The 19,298-nt window shown below is 41.5% G+C and overlaps 1 protein-coding gene and 1 long non-coding RNA gene across 2 annotated transcripts in view; one reads left to right on the top strand and one right to left on the bottom strand.

The window, feature by feature from the left end:
- Positions 1-4,535: 4,535 nt before the first annotated feature.
- The window catches only part of LOC107554771 (uncharacterized), a 17,789-nt gene continuing 3,026 nt past the window's right edge, over positions 4,536-19,298 (top strand). Inside the window, exons 1-3 of the long non-coding RNA XR_001605094.1 lie at positions 4,536-4,546; positions 5,373-5,375; positions 16,912-16,919. This is a non-coding gene — a long non-coding RNA (uncharacterized lncRNA). The remainder of the gene's footprint in view (positions 4,547-5,372; positions 5,376-16,911; positions 16,920-19,298) is intronic.
- LOC107554759 (gastrula zinc finger protein XlCGF8.2DB-like) lies at positions 14,355-15,705 on the bottom strand. Its single transcript, XM_016237364.1, has one exon. The coding sequence runs from the start codon at positions 15,702-15,704 to the stop codon at positions 14,697-14,699; it is 1,008 nt and encodes a 335-aa protein (XP_016092850.1). The 5' UTR covers position 15,705; the 3' UTR covers positions 14,355-14,696.

Raw genomic sequence — 19,298 nt, 5'->3', positions numbered from 1 at the left:
CAGGCCCTAGCCCGGCCCGTGTCCGACAAGCTTATCAGAATTACCGGCCCGAGCGCGTCTTTTTTCCCCTTCTGCCAAAACAGATTAAACTACTGTTTCAGCTATTAAAATAGTTCCGTTTTGTATGTAATGGCAAAGTTATTATATTATATTTCGTTTCGTTTTTTTTATTAAGTTAATTTAAAAAAACGTTTGGAGCATTTTTTGTTTGTTAAATATACGTTTTAGTTTTTTTTTTTTTTAAGTAACGACCAAGCGCCCAACAGCAGACAGTGAGCCTATGTTTGATCAATTTAGCCTTCTCAAATCATCACGACTTGCCTAAAATAAAATTTATAGATATAAAACACTTCAAGCATATAACAATGTTTAAACGTTAAACCTAGATAAGTGTGCGCTATATCCAATAGTTTGTGCGGAGAGTGGAAGCTAAAGCGCACTTTGCAGGACAAGGAGGCGCCAGCGCGATCACTTGCATTTTTTCTCAATGTTTTGATTTTTTGAACGGGTAAGAGCGGCAATCAGCGTTTTGAGGAAGCGGTGTGTGTAACGGACTCTTAAATGAGTTAGGCTACACAACCCAGGGATACCCTCTTTCCCGGATTTTGCTGGATTATTGACGAGCGATCTCACAGTGGAGTAGGCATGGGCCGGTATGAGATTAACCCAATTTGAAGCAAAAACAGAATGTTCTGACTAGCTTTGTGAAATTATACTACATGCCTGAACGAAGCAAACAGCAGAAGCTCTGAATGAGATGCAGATTCACTCTCTGCCAGCAGGAGGCACTCATGGAACAGCAGATACAGTGTTTCCTCGGTTACCGCTGTAAACAAAGCAGAGCTGCACTGAAACACTGCTTTAATATGAACTATACAGAGATGAGATGAAAAAAGAAAATACCACGTAAACTTTTCTAAAGACAGTCAGTTCCCCTCAGAAACACATTCATATAATCCCCCAAATCAATATTGAGGACTTTCTTCCAATAGTTCGTGCATCATGAACAGTGAGTGATCTGCCTGCTACAGTATTTTTCTCTTTGCGTCCGTCTTCAGCATCTCTGGCCTGTGTTAACAGGCATTTACAGATTTCAAATTTTCACATAAATGACATTTTGGCAAATGATTGCATTGCAACGCAGTTTGTGCAAGTCCAGAACAGAGACGAGCTGCAATAAGACAAAAACACAGCCAGTTGCCGATCGCGTAAGTTCCAGGGGCAGCTCCTTAAGTTCGGCCATCCGTCGTGTTGGAGGGTCGTGTTACTCTCTACACTGCACTCAACCTGAGGGATTCCTACACTTTCAGTCTTTGAGGAGACATGAAAAACAGCGCATACCGCAGGAACGGTATAACGGAAAATATTAGTGGTTTTGAAACCATGACATTTTCAAATCGCGGTATACCTTGAAACCGGTAATCGGCCCATGCCTACTGTGGAGTATAATTTTTTGGGAGGTTTTTTCCTTGTGGAATGCTTTCCGGTGGGGACGGATACCGCTGATGTATGGACCGCTCATAGTCTCTCCAGCGCCGGTGAGCCTGATCTGAACTTTGTGTATATAATGAACTTTGGGACTCGTACACTCACACACACAAACTCTCACACTCTTACTTGGCTGAGGGATTCCTACACTTTCAGTCTTTGAGGAGACATGAAAAACAGCGCATACCGCAGGAACGGTATAACGGAAAATATTAGTGGTTTTGAAACCATGACATTTTCAAATCGCGGTATACCTTGAAACCGGTAATCGGCCCATGCCTACTGTGGAGTATAATTTTTTGGGAGGTTTTTTCCTTGTGGAATGCTTTCCGGTGGGGACGGATACCGCTGATGTATGGACCGCTCATAGTCTCTTCAGCTCTGGTGAGCCTAATCTGAACTTTGTACATATATATTGAACTTTGGGACTCGTACACACACACACACACAAACTCTCACACTCTTACTTGGAACTTTGAATTGTGAAATATTGTATATATGATTTATAAATACACTTAGGCACTTTGATACTTTATCCGGTTGTCTGACTCCCTTTTTAACAGAAAGTGTTGCATTATTAGGGTTTCCCTTGCTTTGTTGTGTACGGTTGGTACGACAGACTACAGTTACTACAGAACGCCAACTGTTACAGGATATTGTGGCAAGTTGTTCTTGATCTTTAAAAAAGTTTATCCAGTAACTCTTATGTTCCTATTTGCTCATACTTTGAGCATTGTACGGTTATCATTACATTTAATATTCCTTAAAATTTGAAGTAGGTCTTTTAAAAATGACACAAAATCCTTATATAATTAACATTTAAAAGTGAGTGAAAACTGAAGCGAAGTGACATTTAACCAAGTATGGTGACCCATACTTGGAATTTGTGCTCTGCATTTAAAGGGATAGTTCACCCAAAAATGAAAATTCTGTCATTAATTACTCACCCTCATGTCGTTCCAAACCTGCAAGACCTTTGTTCAGCTTCGGAACACAAATTAAGATATTTTTGATGCATTCCGAGAGCTCTCTGACCCTCCCATAGACAGCAAGGATCCTAACACGATCAAGGCTCAGAAATGTAGCAAGGAGATCGTTGAAATAATCCATGAGACATCAGTGGTTCAACCGTAACTTTACGAGGCTACGAGAATACTTTGTGTGCGCAAAGAAAACAAAAATAACAACAATTCGTCTCCTCCACCTTACCCTATAGCGCCATTTTGGAGAGTATCACATACGCATACAACCAGGGATTTACCTCTTTTCGTGTCCGGTTGTCTGACTCCCTTTTTAACAGATAGTGTTGCATTATTAGGGTTTCCCTTGCTTTGTTGTGTACGGTTGGTACGACAGACTACAGTTACTACAGAACGCCAACTGTTACAGGATATTGTGGCAAGTTGTTCTTGATCTTTAAAAAAGTTTATCCAGTAACTCTTATGTTCCTATTTGCTCATACTTTGAGCATTGTACGGTTATCATTACATTTAATATTCCTTAAAATTTGAAGTAGGTCTTTTAAAAATGACACAAAATCCTTATATAATTAACATTTAAAAGTGAGTGAAAACTGAAGCGAAGTGACATGTAACCAAGTATGGTGACCCATACTTGGAATTTGTGCTCTGCATTTAAAGGGATAGTTCACCCAAAAATTAAAATTCTGTCATTAATTACTCACCCTCATGTCGTTCCAAACCTGCAAGACCTTTGTTCAGCTTCGGAACACAAATTAAGATATTTTTGATGCATTCCGAGAGCTCTCTGACCCTCCCATAGACAGCAAGGATCCTAACACGATCAAGGCTCAGAAATGTAGCAAGGAGATCGTTGAAATAATCCATGAGACATCAGTGGTTCAACCGTAAATTTACGAGGCTACGAGAATACTTTGTGTGCGCAAAGAAAACAAAAATAACAACTTTATTCAACAATTCGTCTCCTCCACCTTACCCTATAGCGCCATTTTGGAGAGTATCACATACGCATACAACCAGGGATTTACCTCTTTTCGTGACATAGGCAAAACAAATTTTTGGGCCCCCCTTTCCCTATTAATATGTTAGGCCTAATATTACCTCCCAAGCAAACAAAAATATTTCTTAATCAGTGGAAAAGGTTACAGTGTTTTCTATCGCAATAATCGCTTGCGTTCAGTCAATAAAAATCTAATGTAGTTCTTAATTTGTTTGAGAACTGAGAAAGACCATACCATTAATAGGCGCGGCGATGTGGCCAAATAATAACCAAATTCCCAAATTCCATTTTAGAGCTAATAACGGAGGCTTGAGCCATTGATATGCAGGCTAATGCAGTTATTAATGCAGTCTAATGCGGTTATTAGAGAGAGAGATCGAAAGAGAGGGAGAGAGAGAAATCAAGCGTGTGTGAATACCTGCGTCTATGCGTCTCTCAGCAGCGTTCAGCAGCAGCGTCTACTAATAGCGAATCTTTCAGTTAAACTGCTTCAAGAACCTTCTTAATCAGTGGAAAAGGTTACAGTGTTTTCTATCGCAATAATCGCTTGCGTTCAGTCAATAAAAATCTAATGTAGTTCTTAATTTGTTTGAGAACTGAGAAAGACCATACCATTAATAGGCGCGGCGATGTGGCCAAATAATAACCAAATTCCCAAATTCCATTTTAGAGCTAATAACGGAGGCTTGAGCCATTGATATGCAGGCTAATGCAGTTATTAATGCAGTCTAATGCGGTTATTAGAGAGAGTGAGAGCGAAAGAGAGGGAGAGAGAGAAATTAAGCGTGTGTGAATACCTGCGTCTATGCGTCTCTCAGCAGCGTTCAGCAGCAGCGTCTACTAATAGCGAATCTTTAAGTTAAACTGCTTCAAGAACCTCGCAACTGAGAAATGTCATGTAGCTTTTCAGCTGCGAAACTATTTTATTGATAAATTCGCGGGGCAGCGCTGACAAGAAGTTTCTTTTCGCATCTCCGCATGTGCGTGTCTGCACTGTGTGTGCGTCTGTGAGAGAGACTGGGAGAAAGAAAGCGTGATTTCCGTAGCCTACATAAAAAAGGTGGAAGACATGGAAATAGTTTGTCATTTTTTTACCCTATTGTTTGTTATATTAATTTGCTCAATGTCTTCTGGGGTTTTGGTTCTTTTACTGTTGTAGATAGCCCATAACATAAATATTATATATCTCTTCATTGTGTTTGGGCCCCCCTGGACGAGCGAACATAGGCACGTGCCTAGAATGCGTATGCGTAAATCCGGCCCTGCATACAACGTATGCTTTTCTGTGTCAGCAGCACCATACACCGTGAACACACATCTGGAGCAGTGGGCAGCTATATTGCTGTGGCGCCCTGGGAGCAGTTAGGGGTTTGTTGCCTTGCTCAATGGTCTCACCTCAGTCATGGATTTGAGGGTGGAAGAGAGTGCTGGTTATTTACTCCACCCACTACAAACTCTGCCAGACCTGATACCCAAACCCACAACCTTCGGGTTACAAGTCCAACAATTGTATATATACAGTATATAATGCAGATTACATTAAGGAAAAGGATGTCAGCATCATATAGTGATAATGGTGGAAAACGCAGTGCCACCACGAACAGCCTATTTGGTCTCCCTGTAAAACAAGCAAAACATGATGATTCACCACTCCGAGGAAAGTGAATGCACTGATTTTTGATTCATTATTGAAAATGTGCAACCATTTTCATTAATGAAGAATGCTTCCTTTCACAAGCTTATACAGGGAAAACCTCTATGTGCAGAAAATCTCTGGTTGAAAAGCTTCAAAAGCATCAAAGTTACAGCAGATATATGGATATATGGCATCTTGCGATGACCTGTCATTGGGTAGAACAGGAAACACATAAGAGGAAATGAGCACACTTTTCATGATTACACAGATGGTGTAACAGATAAAAGTACTGAATGTACTCCAAAAATAGTTTCATGTGAAAATCACACAACATTCTCTATGTAATAAATATTGGTTTTAATTGGCAGTACTGTCTCCATCTCCTCTGGGTAGATCGAACCTGTGAATTTGAGTGATTGTTTGTATCCATGTTTGAAAGTCCCTAGTTGCCACTCCTCTCTTCTACTTTTTTTCTCTCTGCCTTTCCACCTCACCAAATTATCACTTTACAAAAATACAAAAGCTGTGTAGCAATGGATGAGAACATTAATGGTGGTGTAGTGGCAGGCCTGGACTGTGAACCAGTGGTGGGCCTGGACTGTGGAGAAATGGATGAGACTATGAAGATCAAGTGGCCATGGTAGAGCCAGCAGAGATATGGACCACCAGGGCAGAGCTAGTGGGGGAGATGACCACCAAGGCGGCGTTTGCAAAACATGGGTCCACAGCAGAGCAGAAGTCCTCTACAAGTATGAAGGCCTTGATCAAATGGAAGACCACTGGAGATCAGGATGGCCTCCGTGGCCATAAAAGGGGACACAGAAAGTTTGCGGGCAATGTCCATGGCCATGACATGGGGCACATTAAGTTCAGGAGCAGACACCACCACCTCTGAGGGAGCTGTAGTGGAATCTGCCACCTTGGGAATGTGTGTATGGCCCAAAAACAAAGGATGGGGGTTGCCAATACAGAAATTGCAACTCACAGTGGAAAGGCCTCCAGGACCACAGGAACAGAGGAAGCATTAAGACTGGTGCCTTTGATTTGTCCACTTCTCACACTGACCAAAGAATGTGGATCCATTCACCAATGAAGAGGCTTTAGTGTGGTGACTGTGGCATGAGGAGGCACTGGCATGGCGGCGTGATGTGACAAAGCTTTGGTGTGGCCAGTCCACAACACCCAGAGTAAACACTTAACATAGTCCCTTAACATGATCCCTTTCCTCATGGTCCAGAGACTTAGAACTGGGTGTATCTGTTAAAAGGGTCATATGATGCGATATCAATTTTTTTCTTTCTCTTTAAAGTGTTACAAGCTCTTGGTGCATAAAGAAGATATGTAAAGTTGCAAAATCTAAAGTCTCAAATCCAAAGAGATATTCTTTATAAAAGTTAAGAGTCAACCACGCCTCCCCATCATGGCGGATGGCAGCAGGCTCCGGCCTCAGGTGAACGGCGGCGACTCCTCCGCTCCCTCACGGACGGCAGCCGTCCCTCCACAGCCCAGGCGGCCGGCAGCGAGTTGGCCCCCCCCTGGCAACTCACTCCAGCCCACCGCCTCGAGCATCCATGGTGACAGACTGCTCCACCATGCTCGATGGCACCGCGGATTCACCACAGCGGCGAGGGATATCTGGCAGCGTGTCCCTCCTTCCTCCCGGGTTTCGGCACCAATGTAACAGTTTGTAGATCGAGAAGAAGGAGGCGGGAACCAGCTAACATTTAAACAAAACTTTAATAATAAAATAAACACAAAACAGCGTGATAGCCCCTCGCGGACGATTGTCGCGCACAAACAGAACCAAAACACGAAATAAAGTCCAGGCCTGGTCCTCTCTCGTCTTGCACTGTCGTCACTCCTCCGTGGGACTCGAGACCGGTGAGTGGTGCAGGTGTCGTGCATTATCACTCTCGAGCATCCATGGTGACAGACTGCTCCACCATGCTCGATGGCACCGCGGATTCACCACAGCGGCGAGGGATATCTGGCAGCGTGTCCCTCCTTCCTCCCGGGTTTCGGCACCAATGTAACAGTTTGTAGATCGAGAAGAAGGAGGCGGGAACCAGCTAACATTTAAACAAAACTTTAATAATAAAATAAACACAAAACAGCGTGATAGCCCCTCGCGGACGATTGTCGCGCACAAACAGAACCAAAACACGAAATAAAGTCCAGGCCTGGTCCTCTCTCGTCTTGCACTGTCGTCACTCCTCCGTGGGACTCGAGACCGGTGAGTGGTGCAGGTGTCGTGCATTATCACTTACTCCACCGGCCTCGCTCCGTTCCCACGGCTCTCGGCCCCACCCCCACTCATCACAATCATATGAACCCTTTAATGTCTCTCTGGACAGACCAGAACTAGGAGTATCTGTTTCAATGAGGTGCTGTGGTTGGCTGTTAGCCTCAGAGGGGTCAAGTCAACTTTATTTATATAACGCTTTTAACAATACAGATTGTATCAAAGCAGCTTTACAGTATTAAATAGGAAAATAGTGTGTCGATAATGCAAAAGGACTGTAGTAAACACTCAGTTTTCAATTAAAGGCAGTTCATCATTGAATTCAGTGATTTCATAATCCAGCTCAGTTCAGTTTAAATAGTATTTGTGCAATCAAGTGGACGATATCGCTGGAAATTAAGTGTCCCCAACTAATCAGGCCAAGGGTCACACACAGTGTGGCTGACCCTTCTTTCCCCACTGAAACTCTTTTTCATAGTTCAAAACACATAGTTAGAACAAGTTTTACCAATGCATTACTCACTTGCCCGATCACTACAAGAAATGCCTTTGGCAATGTTCTGAACAGAGTACAAACATGATGGGAAACCATTAAACTGTCATTCATGTATTCATTTGTACGCAAACAGCTGAATTTCTGTAAGATTTTGCACTACAAATAGTGTCACAGAGAAAACTTATTGCACTGAATAATTATGAAATAGGAGTGTTGTAGATAACATCAATTGAAAGGTTTGCAAACATATTTATGAATGGATTTGGATGGATTATTGTGGCCTCTCTTTGTTTCAATCAATACTGCTGCATGCAGAGGTCCTACAGTAAGATGACCATAGTGCCATTTTCCGGGGACACGTTTTTGCCAGGATTTCTATATTGCCTAAAATATCCAGGTTTTGGCTTTTTTTTCCTGTTTTCATACATGCTGAAAGTAATGATCTAAAAGTAGTTTAACCAATAACATGCAGGCATTGTACATAATCGACCAATCATGGTGCGTGAGAAGGTGGGATCTACAGAGAACGATCAAAGCGATGCAAATACGCGTACATATCAGCTGTCTTCGACTTGAAGCGGCACTTAGATGTCATACAACGATTGATCTGCACAGCGCAAACAGACAAAACCTAGTCATTTTAGGCAATATAGAAATCATGGCCAAAACGTGTCTCCAGAAAATGGCAGGTATGGTCACCTTATCCTAGATTTTTTTTGACAGTCCTGACCTACCCCTTTGTTTTGAGATAAGTGAAGGGCAGAAATTGCATGTGGACCAATAAGAAGTCCTTTCCCTCCTGGGCTTGGTGCCAGAGGTCATTAGGGCCTTTCGCACCGCTTTAGTGCCAGTACTAAAGTACTGGGATGATTTTGCGTGAACTGTTTCCCAGTACCATTTAATGGGTTGCATTCGCAGCGACAGTGTGTACTAGGAAGTGATGTAAGCCGGTCGACAGCGACGTCATTTGTGCTCAGCATTCAACAACAAAAACAAAGAAGATCAATGTTAACAACAGGAGGATGGAGGACGCTGTGACCGGAACTGTGTTTTTGTTGTGTCTCGCGGGTTTCACAATAATGGGCATGGAATGTCGACGTATACGTAAAGCGATTGAAAGAACGGAAAGGAGGACTAAGAATCTCCAACGACAACTGGCAGTGCTACATTTGCTGCACTTCAAATGTGCACTTCAGCGTCTGTCCATCTATCGCTGTTCTCCATACTTCGAAATAAGTTGACACAATGTTTACGCGGCGTTTTAAATCGTGGCGGGTGAGGGCGTTTTCGTACGCGTTTGGCCAATCCATGTCTACTCGATATCGCTGGAAATTAAGTGTCCCCAACTAATCAGGCCAAGGGTCACACACAGTGTGGCTGACCCTTCTTTCCCCACTGAAACTCTTTTTCATAGTTCAAAACACATAGTTAGAACAAGTTTTACCAATGCATTACTCACTTGCCCGATCACTACAAGAAATGCCTTTGGCAATGTTCTGAACAGAGTACAAACATGATGAGAAACCATTAAACTGTCATTCATGTATTCATTTGTACGCAAACAGCTGAATTTCTGTAAGATTTTGCACTACAAATAGTGTCACAGAGAAAACTTATTGCACTGAATAATTATGAAATAGGAGTGTTGTAGATAACATCAATTGAAAGGTTTGCAAACATATTTATGAATGGATTTGGATGGATTATTGTGGCCTCTCTTTGTTTCAATCAATACTGCTGCATGCAGAGGTCCTACAGTAAGATGACCATAGTGCCATTTTCCGGGGACACGTTTTTGCCAGGATTTCTATATTGCCTAAAATATCCAGGTTTTGGCTTTTTTTTCCTGTTTTCATACATGCTGAAAGTAAAAGTAGTAAAGTAGTTTAACCAATAACATGCAGGCATTGTACATAATCGACCAATCATGGTGCGTGAGAAGGTGGGAGAACGATCAAGTTTAACCAATAACATGCAGGCATTGTACATAATCGACCAATCATGGTGCGTGAGAAGGTGGGATCTACAGAGAACGATCAAAGCGATGCAAATACGCGTACATATCAGCTGTCTTCGACTTGAAGCGGCACTTAGATGTCATACAACGATTGATCTGCACAGCGCAAACAGACAAAACCTAGTCATTTTAGGCAATATAGAAATCATGGCCAAAACGTGTCTCCAGAAAATGGCAGGTATGGTCACCTTATCCTACAGATTTTTTTGACAGTCCTGACCTACCCCTTTGTTTTGAGATAAGGGAAGGGCAGAAATTGCATGTGGACCAATAAGAAGTCCTTTCCCTCCTGGGCTTGGTGCCAGAGGTCATTAGGGCCTTTCGCACCGCTTTAGTGCCAGTACTAAAGTACTGGGATGATTTTGCGTGAACTGTTTCCCAGTACCATTTAATGGGTTGCATTCGCAGCGACAGTGTGTACTAGGAAGTGATGTAAGCCGGTCGACAGCGACGTCATTTGTGCTCAGCATTCAACAACAAAAACAAAGAAGATCAATGTTAACAACAGGAGGATGGAGGACGCTGTGACCGGAACTGTGTTTTTGTTGTGTCTCGCGGGTTTCACAATAATGGGCATGGAATGTCGACGTATACGTAAAGCGATTGAAAGAACGGAAAGGAGGACTAAGAATCTCCAACGACAACTGGCAGTGCTACATTTGCTGCACTTCAAATGTGCACTTCAGCGTCTGTCCATCTATCGCTGTTCTCCATACTTCGAAATAAGTTGACACAATGTTTACGCGGCGTTTTAAATCGTGGCGGGTGAGGGCGTTTTCGTACGCGTTTGGCCAATCCATGTCTACTTACGTCACGGGTAGTACCAGTTGTGCTGGTTAGACCCTGCTCCGGAGTAGGAGCTAATTTGGTTCTCGAAAAAGGCAGTCTGATACTAAAATCGCACCCAGTTCCGGCGGTGCGAACACGCCAAAAAGTGGGTAGTTCCACAATTAGTTCTGGTACTATGAAAAGGTTTCCGCGGTGCGAAAGGCCCTATTGTCTTGCCCCATTAAGAGGTGGCTGGCTGTTGTCCTATCATCCTTACCTGATACCGTTATACATTTATTTGCATTAATCTATCAAGAAATGTTTAAAAAAAACTGTCTCCACTGTTGCAGTCAGAGAGGAGCCTGCCATAAAACTGGAAGGGCCTAGAACACTGGCTCTCAGTTTCTCCTGGCGACCCCCTGCTCTGCACATCACGCATGTCTCCCTTATTTAACACACCTGCTTCAATCCATCAGTTTAAGAGAGAGATCCATGTACTGAACTGAGTCGGTGTATTCCAATTGGGATATATCGCCCTCCGAAGGGCACTTCGGAATGAAAACAATCATGGTCTCCATACTGAAGGGTCGTTCCAAACCGAAGTGCTCAAAACTGGCCACTTCAAAGTGCCCTTTGGAATTAAGGATTTCAAAGGGTACAACTGATGGATACTTCAGGCCCCCATGATCCTTTGCACAGATTCTTCGCACGATTAGGTCGCCTCAGTGTGGGCACTTGATGATGACGCAGAGGGGAACTTCAAGAAACAGTTGTTTGGTCCCTTACACCCTTCAACCCTTCAAAGCTCCCACTTCGGAGGGTAAACCCTTTGAAGGGATTAGGGCATAGGGATGAGCCCTTCCGAATGGAACGCAGGGAGTGTGTCAAATAACAGTGACATACAAAATGTGAAGAGCAGGGGGTTCCAAAGACTGTAACTGAGAACCACTGGCCTAGAATATGCTGTTCAGTACAATAAATTAACATGTTTATAAATACATTTTACAGGAACAGCAGGTTATTTCCTGCTAATTCATATGCTGTATAACCTAAATATTTATAAGCTGAAACAGATTTGGGGGGTATGAAGTTAACTTCAGCGTCCGTCCATCTATCGCTGTTCTCCATACTTGCGAAATAAGTTGACATGCTTACAGTATGTTTACACAGAGTTTTAAATCATGGCAGGGGAGGGCGTTTTCGTACGCGTTTGGCCAATCCATGTCTACTTACGTCACGGTTAGTACCAGTTGTGCTGGTTAGACCCTGCTCCGGAGTAGGAGCTAATTTGGTTCTCGAAAAAGGCAGTCTGATACTAAAATCGCACCCAGTTCCGGCGGTGCGAACACGCCAAAAAGTGGGTAGTTCCACAATTAGTTCTGGTACTATGAAAAGGTTTCCGCGGTGCGAAAGGCCCTATTGTCTTGCCCCATTAAGAGGTGGCTGGCTGTTGTCCTATCATCCTTACCTGATACCGTTATACATTTATTTGCATTAATCTATCAAGAAATGTTTAAAAAAAACTGTCTCCACTGTTGCAGTCAGAGAGGAGCCTGCCATAAAACTGGAAGGGCCTAGAACACTGGCTCTCAGTTTCTCCTGGCGACCCCCTGCTCTGCACATCACGCATGTCTCCCTTATTTAACACACCTGCTTCAATCCATCAGTTTAAGAGAGAGATCCATGTACTGAACTGAGTCGGTGTATTCCAATTGGGATATATCGCCCTCCGAAGGGCACTTCGGAATGAAAACAATCATGGTCTCCATACTGAAGGGTCGTTCCAAACCGAAGTGCTCAAAACTGGCCACTTCAAAGTGCCCTTTGGAATTAAGGATTTCAAAGGGTACAACTGATGGATACTTCAGGCCCCCATGATCCTTTGCACAGATTCTTCGCACGATTAGGTCGCCTCAGTGTGGGCACTTGATGATGACGCAGAGGGGAACTTCAAGAAACAGTTGTTTGGTCCCTTACACCCTTCAACCCTTCAAAGCTCCCACTTCGGAGGGTAAACCCTTTGAAGGGATTAGGGCATAGGGATGAGCCCTTCCGAATGGAACGCAGGGAGTGTGTCAAATAACAGTGACATACAAAATGTGAAGAGCAGGGGGTTCCAAAGACTGTAACTGAGAACCACTGGCCTAGAATATGCTGTTCAGTACAATAAATTAACATGTTTATAAATACATTTTACAGGAACAGCAGGTTATTTCCTGCTAATTCATATGCTGTATAACCTAAATATTTATAAGCTGAAACAGATTTGGGGGGTATGAAGTTAACATAAAAAATTTGAAATTTACAACTGATTGTGTGTTATTAGTGTAGTCAGATTGGGTTTGTCTATAATTGTGAGCTAAATTAAGACAACATTTTACGAGTAATTGCAGAAATCCAGATATTTTCAACCTGGTCACAAACTTATTTACGACTGATAAAAAGATTAACAAACAGACAATGTTAGACAATGGGTATGTTTACATGGATATCAATAATCTAATTATTTACCTTATTCTGAATAAGACAATAGTATAATTAAGGTGTTTACATGAGTTGCTTTTAGAATATTTCTTTCATGTTCCCATTTTACATTTTATAGTACATAGATCGATTAATGGCACACGTCTTTACGTCCCCACGCAACACCATCCGACATTCCCTCCAGAATTTCACAAATCAACATACAGTTCATCTTCGTTATGGTACCATATGCCGTTTTGGGTGTTTCATTTTTAAATTTACGAAAGCTTCAATTGCAGTTAATTATTTGTCATGCTGTACATGCAAACAGACGACGGCGTTGTTGAAGCCATTCTTTTGTTTGCCGTCGGTTGACCACTGCTGTGTGTCTATCCTGTCACAAAATGCAACGAAAAGTCCTACATTATGGTAATAGTATGATTTTTAAAGATTTATTTTTTGGCGTTTTTTGCCTTTTATTGATAGGATAGTAATGAGACAGGAAGCGAAGTGGGAGAGAGGGGGGATGGGATCGGGACTTGAACACGGGACGCCAGAAGCGCAATGGTGCTACATGTTGACGCGCTGCCCACGAGGCTATCGGCGACGACATGGTAATAGTATGATTAAGGTGTGTACATGTCTATAATGCACTTCAATAATGCAACTAAAATAGGAATACTCCTCATGTCTTAATTCGATTTCTGTTTACTTCCGAGTATGACTTTAACCGGATTAAGGTAATCAAAAATCTGTTTACATGGTAGATTCGTAATCAGAGAATTGTATTAAACTTGTTATAATCGGAATATTGTTGTCCATGTAAACATACAGAGTGTTTAGCTACACAACTTGCAGCTCGAACCAGCTTCTGGATGTCACCAGATGAAACCACATATTCATATTCAAGTCTACATTTACATTTACATTTACAAGTCCAGATTGACAACATATCTGTCCATTCTCTGAATATGAATCATATAATCCAGTACAGTGTAAATTGTTTCATTCAGTTTGTCCATTTATATAGCATTTTCATTTACATTGTGCCATTTTACAGAAAGATGGAAGTTTATTAATCTATTTCTCTGATTCTGACATACTAATCTGAATCTAATATATGAGCAATGCCTCTATGCAATCAAAAAACAATTTCACATAGATACATATTTTATTGTGCAACTTAAAATGGTCAAGTCAGTTCTCACTCTTTTAAAAACTTTTTTACACACACACACAAGTTTGTTTCTGTAAATTGTGGGGACTTTCCATAGACTTCTATTACTTTTATACTGACCAAAACAATATTTTCTATCCCCTAACCCTAAACATACCCCTTAAAGAAAACCTGTTTGGATTGTTACACTTTCAGATAAACATAATTTACTATTTCTAATAATTTCCCCCCTTATGTCAAAAATTTCAGTACACACAAACACACACGGTCTCACATCTATGTAACTTGTATCTGTGAGTGTAATGGCAAAGTTTTAATTAAATGAATTTAAATAAATTAAATAATTAAATGATCATTCCTCCAGAGTTAATGTGCGGGTGATTTTTGAAATTGCTCATTTTCCTAAACCTCGTCCTACATTCAGGACCATTAAGATTTATTTCCAGAATGAGTTTGCAAATGATGTTTTAGGTCTCTCTTATATCTGAAACTCATTTTACACTGAAGACACATATAAGGTCTCTCTCCAGTATGAAGTCTCATGTGAACCTTTAGGTTTCCTTGAACTGTGAAAAATTTCCCACACTGCTGGCAGGAGAAAGGGCTCTCTTCATTATGAATTCTCATGTGGATTTTAAGGCTTCCTTTATGAGGGAAACTTTTTCCACAGTGATGGCACATAAAAGGCTTCTCTCCAGTGTGGGTCAATACATGATTCTTAAGGTTATTGCTGTCTGGGAAACTCATTCCACACTGATGACATATAAAACGGTTCTTTTTTAAGTGAACCCTCATGTGGCAGTCAAGGTTTACTTTACATCTGAAGCTCTTTCCACACTGACCACATACGAATGGCTTGTCTCCGGTGTGAATTCTCATGTGGGCAATAAGTGTTGCTTTATGTTTAAAACTCTTTGCACACTGAGGACATGCGTAAGGCCTCTCTCCGGTGTGAATTCTCATGTGGCTTTTTAGGATTCCTTTTTGGTTAAAACTTTTTCCACACTGTTGGCAGGCGAAAGGGTTCTCTCCGGTGTGAATTCTCATGTGGCTTTTAAGGGTTCCTTTTTGATTAAAACTTTTTCCACACTGTTGGCAGGCGAAAGAGCTCTCTCCAGTATGAATTCGCATATGAATTTTAAGGTTTCCTTTTTCAGTGAATCTTTTCCCACACTGTTGACAGGTGAAAGGCTTTTCTCCTGTGTGAATTCTCATGTGGACTTCAAGGTTTGCTTTTCCAGCGAAACTCTTTCCACACTGCTGGCAGGTGAAATTACTTCTAGTTCCTGTCTTTCGCGTTCTTTTTCGTGTGGAAACCTTTTTAGTCTGTGAGCAACTAAAAGATTTCTCTTCAGTCATGAAATCATAATGTTTCTCATCCAGATATTTCTCTTCCTTTACATCATTCAGTGCTTGACTCTCCTCTTTCAGCGGCATCAGGTCTACGGTGAAAAAAGACATTTTAATCCCAGTTTGTTTATTATTCTGTTTTAATTAGTAGCCAAGCACTGAAGGTGCTGTAGTCCCTTTTCTGAGTCTATAGTCGCCCTATGAACCGTACATAGGAAAATTATGAAATATGGCACAATTAAAGAGATAACCTTGTTTAGTAATCTGACCAACAGTTGTGACCATCATAAATTTAAAAAATGCACTTTTCTTTGAAAATAATTTTAAATACAACTCTGTCCTAGAAGCTTTTGGCACAAATGATTACTCTCCTTTTGCTGATCACATTCAATATCTTACATTTATGGCGCTTTTCCACTGCATGGTACGGTTCGGTATGGTTCACTTTAGGGGGTTTTCCACTGGGTACAGTACCTGGTACTTTTTTAGTACCACCTCGGTTGAGGTTCCAAGTGAACCGTACCGTTACCAAAACGTGACGTGTAAACTCTGCTGATCACGGATTGGCCGGAGAGAATCGTCACTAACTACGTCACTGAACTTGCGACACAAACACAACAGAACCGCTAGATTTAAATCAGCACAGCCAGCGAAGGATCGAACGCAACTGTTTTGAACGAGTGCACCTTTTTAAACAACCAAAAAGTGGCTGTTTCGTTGTCTGTTGAGGAAGTACAGACGTTCCTCTCGTTGATAGCAGAGGAGCGGATCCAGCGAGAGCTTGATGGGGCGACGCGGAATTAAAAAGTTTTTCAGGAGTCGCGGCAGTAGAGGCAGCGCAACTATAATGACATGTGAATAATCCCGCCCACTCTAAAGCGGTACTGAACTGCAGTGGAAACGCAAGCCGAGCCGTGCCGTACCATACTGAGCCGAGCCGTACCACGCAGTGGAAAAGCGCCATTAGACTTCACCCATTACAGTAGTCCCCATTTTTAAATGTACTGTATTAAATTTTTCTCTACTTTAAATTATGTCTGAATCTCTTGACAATTGGCAATTGGCTCAGATGATCACTGGACCAAACCACAGAAAAATTATTAAACTGAAGTTTGATTCTCAACTCTATTCAAAAGTTATGATAATGTGACTTTAACCATGTGGACCCAAATTTGGATGAAAAGCTCTATGTCTGTAACAGTTAAGTCAGGGGTATTTCCTCTGAGGAGGCAAGGGAGGTAGTGCCTCCTCTGAAAATTGGATAAGAAAACAATCCATAGTATAACACTAAAAGAACAAAAAGTCACTAAATGCATCCTCTGAGCTCACTGAGTTTTAACCAGTGGTGGGCCGTCAGGGTCAGCAGGGCCTTCTCTGCTGGCCCTATAAAAAATAAAATTGTGTGAAAATGTTTTTGATTAATTAGTTATCATTTTCCTTTGTGTAATGTTCACAAAGTTGCTAATGATTAGTTTCGTTGAGGTTGAACTGGAATATCCTAAATGAAAAAAAAAGGTCAGCGGCCAGCACTACAGATATGGCGCTTTTCCACTGCGTGGTACGACTGGGCTCGGCACGGCTCAGTACGGTACGGTACGGCACGGCTCGGTTTGCATTTCCACTGCAGTTCAGTACCGCTTTAGAGTGGGCAGGATTATTCACGTGTAATTTATAGTTGCGCCGCCTCTACTGCCGCGACTCCTGAAAAACTTTTTCATTCTGCCTCGCCCCATCAAGCTCTTGCTGGATCCGCTCCTCTGCTATCAACGAGAGGAACGTCTGTTCTTCCTCAACAGACAACGAAACAGCCACTTTTTGGTTGTTAAAAAGAAGGTGCTCTCGTTCAAAACAGTTGCGTTCGATCCTTCGCTGGCTGTGCTGATTTAAATCTAGCGGTTCTGTTGTGTTTGTGTCGCAAGTTCAGTGACGCAGGTAGTAACGATTCTCTCCGGCCAATCCGTGATCAGCAGAGTTTACACGTCACGTTTTGGTAACGGTACGGTTCACTTGGAACCTCAACCGAGGTGGTACTAAAAAAAGTACCAGGTACCGTAACAAGTTGAAAACCCCCCAAAAGTGAACCGTACCATGCAGTGGAAAAGCGCCAATAGTGCTACTCTTTTGTTCATAGGCGTCGCATCTGATTTGTAACGAGCATTAGTGACAGAATCATCAGCTAATCAAATTTTGACGTTCAATGACAGCACGCCCTCTGGGTCTAGTGGCGTGCCCAGTGCTACCCCCAGCGTTTAGTTGGGAATTTCTAAGATATGCAATTGAAATTTAACGAAAATAAAATGACGGCCACAGTCATCGGTGCCTACACCAGATCTTGTTGCCGATCTACTAAAACTCCTTTTTCAAGGTGCTCTTTTGCAGACAAAAGAGAAATAACTGAGAAAGGAAGACCTACACCTAAACTGAATTCGCAAACAAAGACCAGCGAAGGTTTTGTGCGCCATTTCAAAGATTTCAACTATGAATGCTATGAGTGGCTAACAGCTTGCACCGAGCACAAGAAGATATATTTTGTTTGTGAAGTGTTTTTGATTCTTGATTTATAAGGCTTTGAATACTGTTAGCTTCAATGTTCAATCTGCCTAGAAGTCATGTTTACAAGACACCGGTTTGATCGGTGTACCTCATTTCGAAGGCTGTGTCCTCCAGAGGTCACATTTTTGGTGGCATACATCGAGGCAATCTCATTCAAGAAAAGTAACCATTAGATTGCAAAGTAAAAAATAAATTACTGTATACTACATCTCACAAGGAATAACAGTGGATTTTATTATGGTGACTTTTTTATGGTTACTGCCTCAATGCCGTATGCAGCAGACAAATGTGACGTGACTTTTACTGATGTTCTGTAAAATAAAATAAAAAAGCAAGACAATAATAATTACCCTACAACAGCTCTATTAGTACATTTATTATAACATTCACACACACTGTTCAAATTGGGATCTGTAATATATTCTAATGTTTTAAAAGAATTCTCTTCTGCTCAGCAAGGCTGCCTTTATTTGTACAGTAAAAAATACATGCCTGATTCAAGTCTCAAAAATGGCCAAAAAATATTAGGCTATTTTACTAACTTATATATTTTAAAGGGTTAGTTCACCCAAAAATGAAAATTAGGCTGCGTTTTACACAACATCATATAGGTTCTGTACTGGAATTAGTCAAGTAGTTCATCTCTCGAGTCTTCAGGTTTTTCCGAGTCGTTCGTTCATCACGTGACAGCCCCATAAAAAAGTGGATACCTCACCTAGTGTATGAATGGGTTATTAATTCTATTTCACCTAAACTGTTACATTCGGTTAGGGATTGTTACAGATCGTCAAAATGTGAAATGCCAAAAATTTGTATTGGAGGTCTGGAGCTTTCTAATGTTAAATGTAACAATTTTTAGAAAAAAATTAGAAAAATCCTTATTAAGAAGTTTAGTTGTCATCCTAAAGCATTTTATAAGTGGAAAATAAATGACCCTTTACTTTCTACTATTAAAATATGGGCCGGCAATAACAAGTTTCTGTTACCTAACAAGATGAAAGAACTTTACTATAAGATTCTTCATATGTACTATCCTGTAATTCTTTACTCTCAAAATTTAAGCTGGACATCTCTTCACAATGCACATTCTGTCATTCTAATTTGGAAACAATATCACACTTATTTTTT

The sequence above is a fragment of the Sinocyclocheilus grahami genome, unplaced genomic scaffold, assembly GCF_001515645.1.
Source record: "Sinocyclocheilus grahami isolate Dianchi unplaced genomic scaffold, SAMN03320097.WGS_v1.1 scaffold512.1, whole genome shotgun sequence".
In the NCBI taxonomy this organism is placed as follows: Eukaryota; Metazoa; Chordata; class Actinopteri; order Cypriniformes; family Cyprinidae; genus Sinocyclocheilus; species Sinocyclocheilus grahami.
This window is presented reverse-complemented; position numbering and strand designations above follow the sequence as displayed.

Coding starts and splice junctions, on each gene's coding strand:
- LOC107554759 (XM_016237364.1), bottom strand. CDS start 15,704: ATGCCGCTGAAAGAGGAGAGTCAAGCACTGAATGATGTAAAGGAAGAG.